The sequence below is a fragment of the Panicum hallii genome, chromosome 2 (assembly GCF_002211085.1).
Source record: "Panicum hallii strain FIL2 chromosome 2, PHallii_v3.1, whole genome shotgun sequence".
Classification (NCBI taxonomy): Eukaryota; Viridiplantae; Streptophyta; class Magnoliopsida; order Poales; family Poaceae; genus Panicum; species Panicum hallii.
Window position 1 is genome coordinate 47,962,936 of NC_038043.1, and position 19,607 is coordinate 47,982,542.

Consider the following 19,607-nt stretch of genomic DNA (forward strand, 5'->3'; position numbering starts at 1 on the left):
GGGCATCGCTACCTTACAGGCAAACCGGCGAACACCCACTGTGCAGCTGCCGGCGACACGCCAGGACACAGAATCAAACGAGCGGAGAGCCGAAGACGATGGCGTTGGGTGTCATACGTGCGTACCTTGCAAGCAGAATTAGCGCCTCAGCGCGCGTGGAGTTGCGAGGCGATGAAGAGCGCCGGAGCCGGCCGTGCGGCGGCTCAAGCGCGGTGGCGGGCAATCGCTGTAGAAAACAACGATAGAGAACGGCTGACGCGACGGCGCTGCGGGAGGAGCATATCCGGATGAACTAGCGCCGCGGGCCACGCGCGTTGGGTGGGCGCATGATCCTGACGGAGGCATGCGCGGGACACATCGAGTGCCGGAGCAAGCGGAGGCCAGTGCGCGTGGTCTCGCCGGCTTCCATGCCGCCGGGCCGAAATATTTGCAAAAGGCCTCCCGGATCGGATCGGGATCCGAATATTTCTATTTAAACCCTATACTTTACAAATAAACCCCTAAATAGGATCGCGATTAATAATATCGATCCGATTATTTTCATTTAGACCCTCATAAATTTCAAATAACCCCCTGCCATGGTCCGCTCCTCCTCCGTCCGTCCGCGCCACCGCCGTCGTCCTCCATGGCGGGATCGCGAAGCCCTACCTCGGCCAGCAAATCCCGGCTCAATGCCTGGCATCATCCCGGCGGAAGCGCTCGCGATCGGTTCTGTGGCCATGGGCAATGAGACGGCCGGCGGGCCGGCTTCAGCGACTACGCGCGGCCGCAAGCTGCATACCTCGTCGCCCCTCTTCGCCGCCGCCGGCCGCCACCGCCTGGCTTCCTGTTGCCGGTTTGTAGCGAAGGATCTAAGCGCACAATGTGTGTGTCAGCAGCGCAGCAGGAATGGCGGAGTACTTGTGTCGCAGGTTGATCGATGGCGGAGTGAAACCGCAATTACACAGCGTCCTTGTGCCTCGTGATTGTGTTTCCAGTTAGTTCTCCCTGGTGGAAGAAACAGATTGCTATCTGCAGCTGCAACTACCTCTGATTTCTGGAAGTCATCACTGAATGTAACGTGAATACGTGATCAATGCAACGTACAGCCAGCACACATATATTCTTCAGAGAGAAGTTGTGGCAGCTCATCCCCATGGATCAGCTAACCAAGAAACAGCGCCCCTGCAGGGATCGAGCTTCTGCTTGCCATGGCTGGTGGCAGCTGCTAATGGTGAGAGTCTCCTGCAGCACTCCAGCGAACACTGCTGACCATCCGATGACTTGCTCTATGAAATCCCTTCTCACCAGCGGCTACCTCTTTGAATCCCGAGACTGCCATTGGGCATGAACAGCTAGTGCGACAACATCGTCCCTTCCCCTTGTATGCAATGATGATCAAGCTCCTTCTACGCACCGATCAGGATTCTCAAACAAATTAGGGGAATAGCGAAATTTCAAAATATTTGTTTTTCTTGAAAAACTCACATAATTGCGATGACGAAATCGTATGTGTGCAACTCTACTCAGGGATGAGATACGATATAATCATTGGAGGTCCTCCCTAGTTAAGTATATGTTGACACAACTCTACTTAAGAATGGTAGATCCAAAGCAGTTTAGACCTAGTTTCTTATGGATAAAACTTCTCTCTCTCTCTCTCTCTCCACACATCCAGCTCTAGTGCTATGACAATAGTTTGCTTATATGGCAACTCATTTATTAAGAACGAAGTTAGATTGGTCTAGGCTAATCATAGTGAAAAGGTTTCGTTCTAATATTTTCAAGAGTGCTGCGTCAACAAAGTAACAATGGAATAATAGTTGAAGTTCCTTTCATATTTTTATTATTTCATATGTCCATGTGACATTTAATTCTTTGACTTATTATTAAGAGTTGGTCTAGGTAGCTTCAATAGAGGAAGTAATTTTCGAATTGGACCCAACTGATCCGGTCGGCCAGGCCGATAAAATTATCAGGCCGCGTCTTGGTAGCGTTTTCTGTCCGGCATGAGGTACCTGGCTCGGCCCAGAGAGGCACATGCACAACCGGCCTCCCACTCCCCTCGTGACCGGAGATCCTTTACATCTTCCGAAAGATTTTTGTTTATACATCGCACCAACACTTGGCAGCTTTTGATTGGCCGAACAGAAATTAAGCCTGGGTGCATGAGAAGGCTCCTGGGCGCAGGACACACGCGTCAGCATAGTACTCAGGAAGAGAAGCAGAAATGAATCTTATTTGAGTTTCAATCTTCAAATACATTTTTTTCCTAAACTATTAATCTGTTTTGAAATCCGTTTGAAGGTTATTGTTATTTGAATTAATGCTACAAGATGAGATCCAACATGAATATTTTTACTTTTTATTATTTTTTGAAAAGTTCAACATATGCAATATGCTGTTTCGGCAATTTTGATAAACTACTTCAACATTTCTAAAACATGTTCTCAACAATTCAATTGTGAATGTTGAATTAGTTTTTACAAACATATTGAATCTTGTTTTGTGAATTGTTGAATTAAGTTTAGCATATTGTTGAATAAGGTTTTAAAAAATGTTGAATACATGGGTTGTTTGTATATATTTTTTTGAATATATTATAATTATTATAATGTTGAAATCTTTTTGACTTGTCATTTAATCAGCTATTTTAAACTGTTGAGTTCAAATAATAAGGAAATGCGTCTGCTACAAGGGAACAAACGAAGACCTGGAAAAAAATAGGAACCCACCTTGGCTGTTGTATCCATACTTCCATAGACCATAGCCATGCCACTGATGTTGGGCCACAAGTTTCTATAAGTGCTTCTGCTGCTTGGGCTTTGCGTGCGCAATGAGGGAGGGGAACAAACAGCAGAGAGAAGGTGGGTAGGCGCGGAACACGCGCGCAGGCAGCGAATTTGTGGGCCGCTCAGTTTTGCGTGGGCCGTAGCGGTCTGTGCGACATGTATCTTCCTGTCTTCCGGAGGTTAGATAGGAGCGCCCCCTCGCGACGCCGCTGAGCAGAGAGCACGACGCCGCCGGTGCCGGGTCTTTCCCCTCTCCGACGGATCCCGCACCCGCTGTCCCTCGCTCCAACGCCGCCGCTCCTACCTGTTGCAGTGGAGTGGAGATCCATCCGGCCGTGGGCTGTTTTATCTTTTTGTTTCTGGTAAGCAACAATCCTTGCTCGATTTGATGGATTGTTATCGATTGTTCTAATGGTTAATTCGTTCGGTTCCGGGGTGCTCTTTTTTTCTACGACTCCAATCTAATCCATCAATCATAGACTGATTAGGTTCTTCAGCGCGAGAGGCCAATACATCCTAGGTGTGCAATTCAGTTCGCAGAATTTTTGTGGTCCAACTAAGCTCCGTTTGTGCAAGTAACTCACGCCACCGGAAAGCATGAGAAGGCGGCCGGGGATCGCTGGCTTGCAGAATGCGGCGGCTACTCGCGTATATCCAGTTCTTCTGCTGATTGACTCAAGATTTGCGCTTTCTTTTTTTTCCCTCGCCCTTTTGGAAGATGAGAATAAAGTGTTGCTGCGAACTTCCAGGACCAATTCCGGCTGGTGGGGGAGAATGTGGCCAAGGTCAGGACCGATGTGATGAAGGAGCAACTTGCGACGTTCAGGTCACAGCTCGAGGAATTTGCTCGCAAGCATAAGGTAATCAGCTGTTCCTGTACTTTACTTGAATGTCGAAGGAGGAGAAAGAAAACCTGTATCACGCAAAATATGCGAACTATCTGTTGACTTTTTGGATGATGCTACTAAGTGGGGTTAGCTGCTTAGGATAATTATCGTGTTTGCATGTGCTATCTGTTGAATTCTTATGTACATTGAAGCTGTCGATTGGACATCGGAAGAGGGAGGGAGGGAGGGACCTAACTATAGTCCAATACCAAGAAAGACCCACCATATTGGGAACTGGAAAATACAGAATTCGGTAACAAGTCGTGGGGAAACTCATTCATAATTTTTGTGCAGTCCATTAAGTCCCAGTGTAATGAGAGATGTCAGTGGAAAGAAAACTTAGACACGGCATTATTGAATCACCATATCACCATAAATTTTAAACGGAGAAGTGTATTCTTATTCTCTCTGGTAATGTTATATATACATATTGTGCTAGTGCAGAGCGACATCCGTAAAAATCCGATATTTAGACAGCAGTTCCATGAGATGTGTGCAAAAGTTGGAGTAGATCCGCTGGCATCTAATAAAGGAGTTTGGGCAGAACTTCTAGGGATTGGTGACTTCTACTATGAAATTGGTTGGTATACTCACTTTAAGCTTTCTTGTGGGTTCTTCTGGTTGGGGAAGTGAAATTTGATATTGCTATCTTTTTATGTGTTTACTATCCATTTTCATTCTTGCAGGAGTTCAGATAGTTGACATATGCATTGCAACTAGATCGCATAATGGTGGCCTGATTGACTTGCTAGATCTCCGCAAACTTCTCTGTCAGAAGAGAAAAGCTACTCTTGAATCATTATCTGAAGATGACTGTTTACGTGCTATAAGTAAGCTAAAAGTAAGACTTTTAAGCTTCAGTGATCCATCTATGCTTTATAGTTTGAAACTTTGGAATTGGATGTACATTGTTTCTACAAGTTTGCACTTTAGTTAACAGATGATTGTTAATACAAAGGAAGTTGATATACTCGGTAAGAGTTTTAGCTCATATGGTGCTTCTTTATTGAATTTACAGGTCCTTGGTAGTGGCTTTGAAGTAATTTCTGTTGGGAGGAGAAAGCTTGTGCGGTCAGTTCCTACTGAATTAAATAAAGATCACAGTGGGATACTAGGGCTAGCACAGGTTTGTGCTTTCAATACTGTAATATTTAACACCACATTACTAGAAGCTTGTTTGGATACAAAGTATTTTCGGAGTATTGGATAAATACTACGGTTTTACAAAATACTTTGGTTTTTAAAAACTTATGTGTGTTTGGATGCAACAAACTTTGTGGTTTTAAAAACCATAACACTATCAAAATCATAGTCTTTTTGGAGTTTTAAAAACTCCACTCCAGACCTCTTTTTTCTAAACCATGGTTTTGCACGTCTTTGGCTTATAAAACTACAGTTTCTTAATACTATAGTTTTCTAAAACTGCAACATCCAAACAGGCCCTAAACTACTAAATATGCACTATACTATACTGTATAGGAAAATGCAACATTCCACTGGTAATAATATCATTGGAAATTTGACATGCAGGCTGAAGGCTATGTCACAGTAGAACAAGTTGAAAAAGAATTCTCATGGTCTACTGGTCGTGCGATTGATGCCCTTGAAACTTTACTTAAGGTAATACTTGTTTCCTGAGTTTTTCCTCTGAATAGCATTTAGCATGGATCTTTTCATGTGCCAAAGGGTAGTTTATAGATCTTTTCAATGCATGTCGTCACCATATTGATGAATCCTCGCATAATCAATATTGCAATTTGTTGCTGCCATCCATTTAAATATGTAATTGCATTAACACATGCCTGTGGGCACTGCTTGGGAGCAGATTGAATCAAACATGAAATTCCTTGGTACCTACATGCCAATATGTGTATTGCTATGAATCAAACATGAAAAATCCTTGGTATCTACATGACAATATGTGTATTGCTGGTTTTAAACCTGGAATTGTTACTACTATCAGGAAGGACTTGCTATGATCGACGATGGCCACAGGGACGGCAAGCGTAGATATTGGTTCCCATGCGTCACTGTCAGTTCCGACACAACCAGCGGTGAAGCCAAGTAATACCCTGTGCTATGTCAATTTTGCAAACACACTGTCTTTTATTCTTTTCCATGTGTCCATTTCTCTGTGAGGTGTGGAACAACCAGAGCACCTGTGTGTAAGATGGATAGAATAACATCACACTCCTAAATATGAAAAGTGTGAATTCATGTTTGTTATTGTACAATATTCAGAATTCTGATGGTTATGGCCTTGTGGGATGGGATGTTGTAGCCTGTTTGCGGCTTCTACTGTTTGATTGCCCAATACTATTAACATTCTTATATTGAGATAAGAGACCATTATTAGCAACTTTTTTTTGAGAGGAGACCATTATTAGTGTAGCAACTAATTATTAACATTCTTATGTTGAGATGAGACCATTATTAGCAACTTTTTTTTAGAGGAGACCATTATTAGCTTAGCAACTAAGTGAATTTTTTTTAAAAAAAAGGGTTAAAAAATAAATTCGAAAAAGGGGTGCCGATTTGGAAAATTTCCAAAAAGGAGTACCTCCCGCCCGACCAACGGGCGGGAGGCGTGGTGCCGGACACCTCCTGCCCATCCAACGGGCGGGAGGTGCCAAATCTTTTTCCAAGCCCCTTCTAAGGGCCTCTTTGCGAATAAGAAATTTTTCTTATTCGCGAAGATGCCCCTGACGCGGCCGCGGGGCCCCTACGGTGCGGAGGGCCGCCCGCCTGGGCGGGCGGGATGTTCCCCTCCCCCTATATAAGCCCCCACCTGCCCCCTAAATTCCCATATTATTCAGCAAAAATCAGGAAAAAAAGAAAGGGAGGAGAGGAAGAGAGGAGATATAGGAAATATTTCTTAGGTTAGTTATATTTTGAATAGTTTCTAGTATTTTCAATTGTTTTTAGTATAATTTATATTCTGTGAGCGGATTAAGGATTAATCAGGAGACACGCACTGTGAGTGTTCAGTGCGTCATAAATCGTACCACTCACGCTTTGATCTGGGAGCTAATGCTACTTGCAAGCAACGATGACTGGTTAAGTTATCTGCAAAATGTAAGTTATTGGCAATGGCCACTGATACTTCTTGTCAGTGTGTACCAGAAGTCTTTGATAAACATCGAAGCTGCTGCGGGGGATGAAGATGTTGATGAAGAAGTTGAGAAGCCAAACATTGAGGCAGGTGGCACCGCAGCACCTCAATGCGTGGCTGATGAGGGGGAGAACATACCCGGTATTGTTCAACAGCTGCGAGACGAAGATCGTGAGTTGGATGAAGCAATGAATGCCGATTCATCTGATGATGACGAGGATGTGCCTGAAGAATGGGTGAGCAGCGACTTCAGTCATCTTGTCATAGATGAGAGACCCAGCGTGCCTTGGGATTGTAGGAAGAACGAAGTTGTCCAGGATGCGAGGTACCAGTCAATTGATGAGGTGAAGGAAGCTGTTAAGTGTTGGTCTCTCTCTTATGCGAGAGTTCAAAACAGTCGAGTGCAAGTCTCATAAGTATGATGTGGTATGTGTGAAGGAGAGCTGTCCGTGGCGGGTGCATATCTATAAGGGCAAATGGAAAGATTATTGGGAATGCTCAATTCTCACTTAGCACACTTGTCATTTTCCGGGCGTGCAAAAGTCCCATCACAACCTTACATCGCAATACATTGCAAATGAGATGTACGGGATGATAGTAGCCAACCTGTCATTCGTACCAAAGTCTATTATCAGGCATATTCAGGAGAAGTACAAGTATACCATCTTGTAAGGGAAGGCGTGAAGTGCAAAACAGAAGGTGTTAGAGATGAGGTTTGGCATGTTCGAGGCTGCATATGATAATATTTCTTGATTGTTGACCGTCATTTGTCAGAGAAATTCTGGAAGCAATTATGACCTGAAAAGTCTAGACAGAGGATAAGGTCCGCCCTTCATATTGCAGCGGGCCTTTTTTAGCTTGGGCCTTTTTATAATGATGCACTCGACGGCAATGGGGCCTCCTCCTGCAAGAATGGAGCCTCGGACGTTTGGCGACTATACTCCAGGAACGTCTCTCCCGCCGAGTTCGACGTCAGCTGCTTCGTATTCTCAGGGTTTTGCTCAGCATGCGTGGTCAATGGGAGCTCCTGCACACGGTGATCTGTTTCGGTGTGCCGGACTGGGACGGCGGCTGCGTCAGGTTGTCGGAGTTGGAGGGTGGCGGCGCCGGGCCAGACATCATTGGCCCCTCCCAGACGTATGACGCTCCACCTCTACAGACCCAGGATGACCCGTTCACGCCGGCGCCTCCTCCGCGTCGTCCTCACCGTGCTCCAGATGCACTCACGTACTCGGAGGGGCACATACGCCGACGGCCTAGGACTAAGGTGGGAGGAACAAGAGAGCGCGAGGACCGGAAAAGGCGGAGTAGATACTCCTGATTCGGTGGACTCAGTATATTTAAACTGTTTTTTATCATACTATTTTATTTTTAATGGTTTGATGTATCGTACTATCGTAATATTTGGATTTTACGTTGTAAAATATTATCGCTTAACCATCTTCATCTTCATACGAGTTTTAGATACCGTAATTTTCTTCGTAAAATTGAACTAAAATTTTATATGTATACAAAAGAGTATGACGAATAAATCTTGTATTTGAAAAAATAAAAAGAAGTATAAAATTTAAATAGTTTGTAAAATATAAATTCGAACAGAAAATAAGAAAGAGATAAATCCACCGCGGGAGGGGCCTCCTTCGCGAATAAGAAAATTCTTATTCGCGAAGAGGCCCTTAGGGGCGCTTGGAAAAAGATTTGGCATCTCCCGTGGGCGGGAGGTGTCCGGCTCCACGCCTCCCGCCTGTTGATCGGGCGGGAGGTATCTATTTTTGAAAATTTTCAGAACGGTACTTTTTTTGAATTTAATTTTTTAACCCCTTTTTTTTAAAAAAATTCACAACTAAGTACCCAGAATAACGAGTGCACTAGTTTAAGGCCCATTGGTCAATGATGGCTTGTGCGGGCCATTCTATTACCGTTGACCATGCAATAGCTCATGGGCCGTCAATCATCTCATACTGTTCGGCGCCGCCCGTTGACTAGCCTTTGGCATTGCCGCCGTCTCAGGCTTTCTCCAACGGGAGACTCTAAACCGTTCTCTACCCTATATATAGAGAAGATTCCGTTCTCAGCAACGTGCTCTAAATGATCCTCTAAAATAGATAACGCTATAAGTTTTCTCTCTATATAGAGATTCTCTCTCCTCTTCTCTATTTTTTTCTTTACGTTTTAAATACTGGATTAAATAAAAATAAAATATGTCCATAGTATTTGAGGTATGATAAATAAGTACGTACAAAAATTTGGAACAAAATACGTTTCTAATATAGAGTTTAATGTATAGAGAACGAGATTCAGAGAATGTTGTTGGAGAGAAATGAGATATAGAGAAGATAATCTTGTAGAAGTCTGTAAATTACATATACAGACGGTTGGAGATAGCGTTAGGCAGGCGGTTTTTCGCTTGAAATAACCTCGGAAAAGAAAAGAGGAAAAGAAGCATCGAAATATTTGGCGAGAAAAATGGCGACGGAGAAGCGCCACCGCCGGCAGTCGCCGCCGGCCGCCACGTCCGGTGCCTCTCCCACGTCCTCGTCGAATCCGGAATCCGCCGTATTGCGCTCGCCTTCCCCTCCGCCGGACGTCCTCCCAGACATCGCCTCCCGCCTGACCTCCCTCGAGGACTTCTTCGCCCTGCGCGCCTCCTGCCGCGCCTACCGCGCCCTCCTCCCGCCGTCCCGTGGGGTCCTTGCCTCCCAGTCCCCGCTCCTCCTAGTTGCGCTCTTCCCCTCCTTCTCCGAGGCGCTCTTTCACCTCTCGCTCCGCCGTCTCCACCGCTTCCGCCTACCTTGGGGCCACCACCTGCCCCCCTCCCGCCACACCCTCCTCTACGCGCACGGCTGCCTCGTCACGGCCACCACCGCGTCCTCCCACTACCCTCCGAGGCTCCTGCTCCTCCACCTCTTCTCCGGGGTGCAGATCCGCCTCCCTAAGGTCCCGGCGCCGTTCACCCGCATCATCCTCTCCGAGGACCTCGCCGTGGTCCTCTTTCTGCCAGGCAGGCCCACCGTCCAGCACTGCCACCTGGGGGACGCACTCTGGCGGGTGGTCTGCGCCGATGCGCCCGACGTGGTCGACGATATGCTCTTCGTCGGTGGCACCCTCTACGCCTTGGTAAATGGCCTCCGACTTGCCATAGTCGAGCTGTCTGAAAATTCGCTGGAGCTGTCGTATCTTGGAGGGGACTTGGATGACGAGAGCAGGCCAGCGGGAGAGCTGTTCAGGCTTGGAGAGTGCGGGGGCGATGTGTTGCTTATCAGTGAGGATCATGAGATGATGGATTACCGTGTTTTTCAGTGGGTGTCTGAGGAGGGAAAGTGGGCTTCAGTCACGAGCTTGGGTGGGAGGACACTGTTTCTTGGTTACCATGGATTTGCATCCTGCCTTGGTCCTGATTACCCAGGAATTCGAGGGGATTGCTTATATGCAGCTGGGTTACGCTTGGGTGAATGGCACGAGTACTCATTGACTGATGGAATTTGCGATGTTCGATATGCTGAGTATCCAGGTGCACCACCGCTGAATAATAGTTCACCAGCCAGGCCACCAGTTTGGGTCTTCCCCAGCTTGTGTTGATGCTTTCTGCGAATTCTTTACGAGCATGTAAAACATCTGATGCCGACTTGGAATAAATCATGGTATGCTTGGTTTCTGAGATTGGCTTTCTCTCTTCTGTAAATTCTGTTGTTGTAGCAATGAGTATTGAAAAATATATTTCCAGTTATTTGTTATGTTGATTGAGATAGAGAATACACTCGTTGAATTTGACCATAAGAATAGATAATGTCGGATCATGCCCATAAATAAATGGATGATTTATCTATGTATTATGCTCCTTTTGAGACCTTGGTTGATCTAATTTTGCTTCTTTCTTGGTATATGTATATTACCATGCACTGCAACAAATAATGAGTACGCTGCTGTGTACAGAATTATAAATTTAATTTTTCATTGCTTGATACTGGTAATTTGACATGTTCACTGCTGGTGAGCATGTCTTCAATCATTGAGCTATCCATAAAATTTCTCATTGGTACCATGGTATTCCAAACCAATTTCGACTACTAATATCTTAATATGTTGGGTTATTTTCCCCAAGTTCAGGCATAAATGGTTAGATTCATCTTGTTATTGCACCTGATTTTGGTAGCGATAGATAGTTCAGCAGGTACTACGATAAAAAGGATGAAGGTTGTAATGCCCTAACCATATTTTCTGCCAGGAAAGGGTGGTTCAGCAGAAGTTGGAAGTGTAACCATATCACTTCCAAGGTTCCACAAAAATAATTGTCTTACAATGAAGGAACACAATATAGCTGAACCAAACCTGGGAAAAGCAGAAGATTTTTATCTTAGTACCTGATATTCATTGCATAAACCTATTTGCTCAATCATCTATATGAGAATACGGTTGCACATAACGACCTTTTGTTTACCTTCAGGCTTTCCATCTATGATTCTTAGACAGTCCTGACTAAACAAATGTGACCGCCACACTGAACTTGACAGCAATTTATTACTATTGGACTTGCACCTGTTTTTTTTCTCATTTCAAATATGTTAGAATGTCCAGTTTCCAGTTCATGAAAAAGATCCCTGGAGAGTCAATTGGGAGCACTGTTTCAGAACAAAACGGTAAAGGATTTAATTAAAGACATAGTTTATCGATAGATAAAAGATCATATGCCGTTAAAGAAACATGGAAGCACTATTTTAATCAAGAAGGCCAGGGTAAAAGTTTACACAATTTTCTCATAGTGTGTGGTTAAAAATCTTTTCCATTTTTTTTCTGCATAAGAAGAGAGGTGCTTGCATATTTTATTCTATATATTCCTCATTTGTTGAAATTTTAAGAATCGGGAAATTTGCATGTTACAAATTATACTGAGAGAAGTCAGTATTAGCTTACAGAAAATCTGTCATATGTACTTTTAGATTTTTGCATTAGGCTAGTAGTCAGTCACTTCCTTGTTGATTTATAGGCGTGAATAATTCTGCAGCCCTAGATTCTGCAGTTGCTGCAGTTATTCAGACTTCCTGTCTTTTTGCTTGGAATGTCTGGACCTGCGCATAGGGGAGCATGGTATTATCTGGCTTGTGTTGGACGTAGTACACAGAAACTTAAATTCAGTGCACTTCAGCTCTATTTCCCTTCCATGTAAGGCAAGTTTTGAGAATTTTCATCTCTTGCCATCCTTGAATTGATTTACGCATTTGGAGTCTGCTGAAAAATACGCAAATCAGTGTAATTTTGGTTGCAAAGCTGCTAAACCTGTACAAGTCATGTGCATCCCACAAGTTGAACCCTTGCTCGAAATCATTGACTTTCAGGTGTTTGATCTTAACATGCTGGGGATACAAATGGGTCGATAAATGCCAACCCCGCTATTGCTGCACTGTATTTTCTGAAGCCCGTGTTAATTACGTTTTGTTCAGAAACTTCAGATGGGGCAACTGATTTCTTTGCCACAAGAAGTTGCTCCTCTTGTGTAGTGCAACACTTATTGTACCATGTCCTTCTGCTTGTCAAGTATATTGTACCTTGTTAAGCTGAGCTCTGAAGGTATATGTCCGATTATTTGCATCCTTTTTTTTACAATAATTATTTGCATCCTTGCATAGGCTATGCGTCTGCCTTGAGAGCTTCTGTTTGCTTGCTGTCTTCCTGGCGCATCCCGGCATCCGTTGCCAAGTTGGCCCAGCCGCTCAGCACTTCGCAAGTTAGCAGGGGTCTGCGAGAACGGTGTGGGGTCCGCGTGCAGCGAGTCAAACTCCACAGCCGCCAGCCCCGAGCTCCCCACCGTCCTCTTCCAATCCAAAACCATTCGACATCCGAGCAAGCGGCTGCTGCTGCTAGCACGCAAGCACGCACGCAGTTTGGCGGCTGGCGGCAATGCAACGCGCCGCGCTCCTCCGCCCGCTCGTCGGGTCCCCTCTCCTCCCCGCGGCTCCCCTCGCCGCGCGGCGCCGCTGCCGCTTCTGTGGAGGCGTTCGCGTGAGGTCCGCAACCGGGGAGGGCGGGAGCGGGCCCGGAGGTGGAGGTGGGGGCGGAGTCGGCCAGGGCGACGGCGCCGCAGCTTCGTGGCTGAGCTCGGCGGTGGGGGAGAAGGTGGACGAGCTGCTGCGGCGCGAGGAGAACCGGGCCCTGCTCGAGGGCGTCGAGGACGCCGAGCGCCGCGTGGAGCGCGCCCGCGCCGCGCTCGCCGACATCGAGCGCCAGGAGGCCGAAGCGCGCTTGGCCCGCGAGGAGGTCCGCCGCCTTGAGAAGCGGCGCGACGAGGTATGCTGCTAACCACGTCCACTTTGAGCCTGTGACGCGCTTGCTATCCAGCCTGCTCGAATTTTTGCCAGTTCAGCTGTTCGACGTTTTGCCTGCTCTGCGAACGAATCCCATGCCGTGATGGCTCGCTCACAGTAGAGCAACCTTACCGTGTCCTGTTATACTGCTGTACAACCTTTCCTTCTTGACTCCATGTGTTCAGCATGTCCTTTGGGCATTTATGTGGATATTCATAAATTGGATTTTACATCGTCCGATCTGTTAAATTAATACTATATAAATGATGCCTTACCATGTCTTTTGAGCAAACAGATAGTACCAGCAGCATTTGCCATGTGGCCCCAAAGGCAGAATGATTATTGGTTGTGATGTCAACTTTATACAGCATTATTAATTTATTATTGGTTATGACTTCAACTTTAAATGATAATAAAGTTCTACAATCATCGAAATCTTCATACTGGGAAAGGCATTGATAATTTGTTGCTCGATGCTTGGTCTCTTACTTTTTAATAATGTGCTTACTGTGTTGCATTGCATAAACAAGATTGCAGAGTCCCAGCGGGAATTGCTTCAAGCAAGAGAAATGATTGATGAAGCTCAGCGTTCTTTGACTTCTAGTCTTGAGGAAGGAAGCTTTGGAGATGTGCCAAATGGTGATATTGATGAAGATAGTGAGAGACTAGAATCTGTAAAAGCGGCTGCAGTTTCCTCTATAGTTGGTGTTCTGGCTAGTCTGCCCATAACTTTCTATGAAGTTCAAGATCTGCCACAACTATTTCTTCAGTCATCAGTTGTTTTCATAAGTTGTGCTTTGTTTGGAGTCACATTCCGGTACGCTGTTAGAAGAGATCTGGATAATATCCAACTAAAAACAGGGGCTCCTGCTGCGTTTGCTTTTGTTAGAGGTAAAACCAGGCAACATGGTTTCTGAAAGCTTTTCTGGGCATATTCCTGAGTGTTCATTTATTTACTGGAACTAAACTCTCTGCAGGTCTTGCTCTGCTGGAATCTGGTAGAACCATCGAGCTGAGTACCGATGGCTTAATATCAGTTGCTCTTGATGGTGCAGTTAGTGTGGTTGAGAACATTTTCATATTTCTGCCTGCTGCTGTTGCACTGGACTATTGTTTTAAGATGAGATTTTTGAGTCCTTTTCCTAGAAGAAAACAATAGATTCTGTGAAGAATATGTACAATTGATAACAATATTGATTGCTCCGATGATCATATGTAATACAAATGACATCTTAGATTCATCAAGTCCATCAAATAATATTGTTACTTAATCTTCTTCCTAATATCTTATGCAACATAGGAGTAACTCACTAACTCATAACTTTCTCGTCAACATGAATTTCACTTACTTCTTGAGTGTCCTGCTCTTTATAATGACTGTCGTAGATGACATATGCTGGAATGCCTCTTTATAATACCTGTTTCACATGGGGTTTCATCGCAGTTTTAGTCTTTTAGATGAAATTCTGTATATCCTGGTTTGTCCTTCATCCAGCCCTCATCCTGGTGTAAAACAGAATTCCTACACCCTGGGATCATCCACCGCCTCTATATTCTGATGTGGTCATGTTGAAGAAACATTGCACGATATCTATGTTCAGTATATGTTTTGTCTGCCATCTACATTAATTAATGCTTGCTGTACTGTGCTTGTCTGTTAGTACTTTTCCATTCATCTCACAAATCACAATTGCTTTGAAGCAACTCGCTGCTGAAATGTATTGTAACCTGATAAAGTATTTTTCTGGTCTTCAGTGCCCATCCGGATGGATTGGGGTGACATATCATTGCATCACATAGGTCCTCGGACAGGTTGTTACTATAGTCAGCATCAGCAGCATGCGCCTAGGGTGCTTATTCTTCAACCATCAATGGTCGTGTAGGATCTTGCTGGCTTTGTGAAGAAGACACACAGGTGTCATCTCCATGCTTAATACTAGTTGTGGGATGGTGCAGAAAAAGCGCCTCATGAAGCATAACCTAAACAAAGTACATCTATTTGGAATACTGGAATGCAAGGCGCATAGCATGCCGAAAATGGTGGGGAGACTCAGCATATGTGGTAAGACCTGAATCCCTTGTGCTGGTTCTTGATTTGGTTCGGTGCTTGCGGTAGGGTTTCAGGTCGTGATTCCTGTGGGTGCAAGTTCACCTCTGTTGTGGTGAAGATTGGGAGCAATCATAGTGGATTGTTAATTGTTCTTAGTGATTTGGTTGCGGATCCTTTATAGTCGGCTTCTGTATTGAAGGAGCACCCATCTGACTGCCATACTCCCTGAAGAGTTAGGACTTCTCTAACTTTGAAACCCCAGCCTAGGGAGCTGTAGGGTCATGGTACTTAAGCTTCAGAGCATGCTACTGAAGGAACAAAACGTGCACATTTGTTCTTAACACCACCATAACTCCACATTTGCTACATACGACGCTTCTGATTAATCAGGCTTAATGCCTACAGTGGTCACTCGATAGACTCTGTCCTCGAAGATTTTAATAGCATTGGCTACCGATTGAGCACTACTTGTCTTGTGTCTATTATTACCGTAGTGTGTGGCTATAAATTCATATGGTGGTACTCAAGCTGTACTAGTTTATTACTCACTCCGTTTCAAATTATTAGTCGTTTTGGTTTTTCTTGATTCATAGATTTTGCTATGCATCAAAACATCATATATATGTAGATGCATAGCAAAAACTATGAATCTAGAAAAGCTAAAACGACTAATAATTTGGAACGGAGGGAGTAGCTGTTTTCATGGTAACATACTAACAGTCACCAAATTGGCATGATCCATTCTGTTAATGGGGCGATTTCAGCTGAATTATATTTTTCAGATGGTTTGAAGCGATCTCCAGCATGTTTTCCTAACAGGAAGAGAGAGTTGTTTCCGTCGCTGTATGCCCCATTTGTGGGGAATTCTCAGAAGCTGGATTGGATGCTGTAGACATGCATGCAGATTGAGAGAGGCCAGTGTAATCTGACAGGAGATGGTCATGACTACCTATTGATTTTTTTTTGCACTCATATATATATTAGGTAACTTTCCGATTGTTTTAGGCGACATATTCCATGTTGCAGATGTTGTTTTATGATGTTGCAGACGTTTTCCAATGTTGTAGATATTGCTCTTTGATGTTGCAACTTCAAGTTAATGTTGCAGACGACGCTTTTCATTTCAAATGTTGGATTCCGCTGTTGCAACCCGTCATCTGAAAAATGTTAAACTATATGCACCTGAAATTTAAGCAACTCCCAATGTCCTGTGGCTTCCTTGTTTATTTCTTATATACTGAATGTCCTGCAAGTTATGAAGTTATCACGGTTTATTCAGGCTTGCTGACACTTTGTGCTTGGAATACTCTGATATGTTCATAGGTGCGCATTCCAGAAGCTCAACCCTTGATTGCATCATTGATTTCCAGGCGTTTGATCTTACCCCGCTGGGTGCAGATGGATCGCTCAAGCTGAACGCCAAGCTCTTGTGTTATATCAGATGGCTCAGAAAATACAGATGAGCAACCGAGTGTTGATAGAAGACGGTAGCAGTGTGGGGTCCAGATGCAGCGAGTCAATCGCCACTGGTCGGCTCGCCAATAGCGAGCCTTCGCCGCCCTCTTTCAAATTCCATCCCAAACCACCAAGAGCAAGCGGCCACCGTGCGCATACGCGCACGTCGTGGGCGGCAATGTAACGCCCCGCACTCTTCCTCTCGTTGGGCCCCCCAACATTCCGGCGGATCCCCTCGCCGCCGCAGCCGAGTCCATGGAACCGTTCGCGTGCGGTGTGCACCCGGGGAGGGCGGCGCGTCGGAGATCGCTGCGCGCCTCGCCCGCGAGAAGGTCCGCTCCGCCGCCTCGAGGAGCGGCGCCAACAGGTATGCCGCCATCCAACGCGACGCGCTTGCTGGCTGCCTCCAGCCTGTTCGGTGGTTTGCCTGCTCAGCGAGCGATGCCCATGCCGTGATGTCCATAATGGCTGGATCGCTCACTGTAGAGCACCCTGGTCTGGTCTGGCCTGCATGTACCCCCCGCGTCCAGCCTCCCACACTGCTGCACAGACCCCATGGCGAGGACGTAGCATGAGCGGGCACCACGTGTTTCTGGTGCGATGATGTTACTAAGCTAGTGTGGCCCTTGCATGTTTGGTGGATGCGGCTGTTGCGTTTGAGTTAACGTGGTACCCCCCGTTTGAGGAAGTTTAAATAGCCAGACAATAGGATCATGCTCAGGCCAGGTGTGTCTACGCATTTGATTTAAGTCCGTCATGTTCCCATACTAATATTGAAAAACAAAACCATGCTAATGCTGGTAGCTCTGGCAATGCATACACCACCATAGAAATAGTATTAAAAACAAAAATCCAGGTGGAGATAGATGTTCTAGCCTTCCACTGAACTGTCATCTTGAGTCCAACTCCAAATGCTCGACATGTCCTTCAGGCCTTTTTTTGATATCTATTAACTTGGAATGTACATCTTGTCTGCTTGCTTCATCATGATATGTCAAGCATATCCAGTTTGAGATTCATTCTGAAAATTATATTAAAAAACTCATTTCAATCATGTGGTTCGGTTTGGTAAATTAATTTTCAAAATATGGTTACCTTATCTTTTGAGCAAACATAGAGTACCATGGTCATCTGGGCCCATGATATTGAAGGAAGAATGGTTATTGGTTCTGGCGTCAACTCTATATGGTAATAAAGTTTTACCACCATCAAAATATCTTCCTGACATGCTGGGAAATCTCTTTATTTTTGTGGTTACAATGCTGCATTGCATAACAAAAATGATATTGCAGAGGCCCACCAGGAATTCGCTGCAAGCAAGAGAAATGGTTGATGAAATCTATTGTTCCTTGTCATCTAATCTTATGGAAGGAAGCCTTGGAGATGTGTCAAGTGGTGTATTCAGAATGAGAAACTAGAAAGCTGAAGCAGTTTCCTCTACAGTTGCTGTTCTGTCTAGTTTGCCCATTTTTATGGAGTTCCAAATTTCCACAGCTATTTCCTCCGTCATCAGTTATTTTCACAAGTTGTGCTTCGTTTGAAATCACATGCTGGAATGATGTTAGACTAAATCTGGATAGTATCCAACTAAAAACTTGGGCTCCCGCTGCGTTTGCTTTTGATTGATGTAAACTTAAAACCGGGCAATGTGGTTCCCAAAAGTTTTTCTCATATTCCTGAGAATATTCATTTATTTACTGGAACTATACTGTCTGGACTGGAGGCCTTGCTCTGCTGGAATCTGGTAGAACCCTCGAGCTAAGTATTGGTACATTAATATATCTTGCTCTTGATGGTGCAGTTAGTATGATTGGGAACATTTTCAAATTTCTTCCTGCTGCTTCTACATCAGACTACTGTTTTAAGGCGATTCTACCCCCCCCCCAAAAAAAAAAGCTTCTGTGAAGAATATGTGAGAAAAATAATGATATTGGTTCCTCTGGTGTTACATGAAATACAAGTAGTACCTTAAATTCGTCACCGTGCACTCAAGTTTTCATCAGGTCAGTTGAATTTTTTTTCTTACTTATTATCTGGATTCTACACAGATCTTATGAGGGATACATAATTCCTAACTTCACTGTGAGCATGAAATTCACTTCCTTCGTGTTCGTCCTATATCATTGGTGACCATCCAAATTTTGGAAATTCACTTGGATCAATTTTTTAGAATGGCCATTTCACATAGGGTTAAGCAGTTTTTGAAGAAGTGCTGCACAACCTTATACAGTGATTGCCAATTACTACTTCTCCATTGGTTTTGATATTTGCTGTGAAGAAAATAGGTTTTGAACTGTGCTGTAACCTGATACAATATTATTCTGGTCTTTCATAAATTGCCAACCCAGATGGATCTGGGTGACATATCATTGCATAGCAAACATGGGTCCTCAGAACGGATGCTACTGTAGTCAGAAGGATGCAGAACAGATATTTTCACTATTATGAGTCTTGGAAACAAGCACCTAGGGTTCTTATTCTTCATCCATCAATGGTGATGGACACACCTGACCTGTAGGATCTTGCTGGCTTCGTGAAGAAGACACACAGTTCTCATATCCATGCTTAATAGTTGTGGTGGGGATGGTGCTGGAAAGCGCCTCATGAACCATCATCTGGACGTGGTTAACTTCTCATTATTGCAATCATTTCTTGATTAACATAGTATTTTTTTCTCATCCGCAATATTTTTTCTCGAATGCTCATCCCACTGTATTTGCTTAGTTTTTGGAGGAAGCAGTCAAATGAGATCTATCATAACTACATCTTTGACTGCATTATGTATTTGTATGTGGGAAGTGTTCAGAGATAAGAGAATTTATAAAAACTACTTGCAAGTTTTCTGCTTGTTATTTTAGAATCAAGGGTGATCCCTGAATTTTTGGGAGCTGCTTTACTAATGAGAACTGTTGCCTTTACGAGCCTGAGACTACAAATTGCATATCAGTGCTGCTGCAAGCCTTTACTTGTTCATGTGCAGCTGTAGTCGCCACTTTTTGTGCTATTATATGCCACAGTAGTATGATGTCAAGT

The 19,607-nt window shown here is 44.5% G+C and overlaps 3 protein-coding genes and 1 pseudogene across 6 annotated transcripts; all 4 read left to right on the forward strand.

The window, feature by feature from the left end:
• Nucleotides 1-2,949: 2,949 nt before the first annotated feature.
• On the forward strand, nt 2,950-5,941 carry LOC112881563 (vacuolar protein sorting-associated protein 22 homolog 1). Its single transcript, XM_025946308.1, has 8 exons — nt 2,950-3,133; nt 3,251-3,419; nt 3,521-3,631; nt 4,103-4,238; nt 4,345-4,499; nt 4,677-4,784; nt 5,189-5,278; nt 5,622-5,941. The coding sequence occupies exons 2-8, from the start codon at nt 3,369-3,371 to the stop codon at nt 5,724-5,726; spliced, it is 756 nt and encodes a 251-aa protein (XP_025802093.1). The 5' UTR covers nt 2,950-3,133; nt 3,251-3,368; the 3' UTR covers nt 5,727-5,941.
• Nucleotides 5,942-9,182: 3,241 nt separating this feature from the next.
• Nucleotides 9,183-12,523, forward strand: LOC112882753. 4 transcript variants are annotated; one of them, XR_003226704.1, is made up of 2 exons: nt 9,183-10,411; nt 12,395-12,523. XR_003226704.1 is itself a non-coding variant. In XM_025947882.1 (1 exon), the coding sequence occupies exon 1, from the start codon at nt 9,237-9,239 to the stop codon at nt 10,347-10,349; it is 1,113 nt and encodes a 370-aa protein (XP_025803667.1). In that variant the 5' UTR covers nt 9,183-9,236; the 3' UTR covers nt 10,350-10,609. The 4 variants fall into 4 exon arrangements, 1 of the variants encoding a protein (XP_025803667.1); XR_003226705.1 differs by lacking the exon at nt 12,395-12,523 and adding an exon at nt 12,104-12,366; XR_003226703.1 differs by lacking the exon at nt 12,395-12,523 and adding an exon at nt 10,996-12,082.
• A 109-nt stretch (nt 12,524-12,632) lies between these two features.
• On the forward strand, nt 12,633-14,352 carry LOC112882754. Its single transcript, XM_025947883.1, has 3 exons — nt 12,633-13,052; nt 13,600-13,960; nt 14,047-14,352. The coding sequence occupies exons 1-3, from the start codon at nt 12,666-12,668 to the stop codon at nt 14,226-14,228; spliced, it is 930 nt and encodes a 309-aa protein (XP_025803668.1). The 5' UTR covers nt 12,633-12,665; the 3' UTR covers nt 14,229-14,352.
• Nucleotides 14,353-17,402: 3,050 nt separating this feature from the next.
• LOC112881173 lies at nt 17,403-18,479 on the forward strand (annotated as a pseudogene).
• The last annotated feature ends 1,128 nt before the right edge of the window (nt 18,480-19,607 follow it).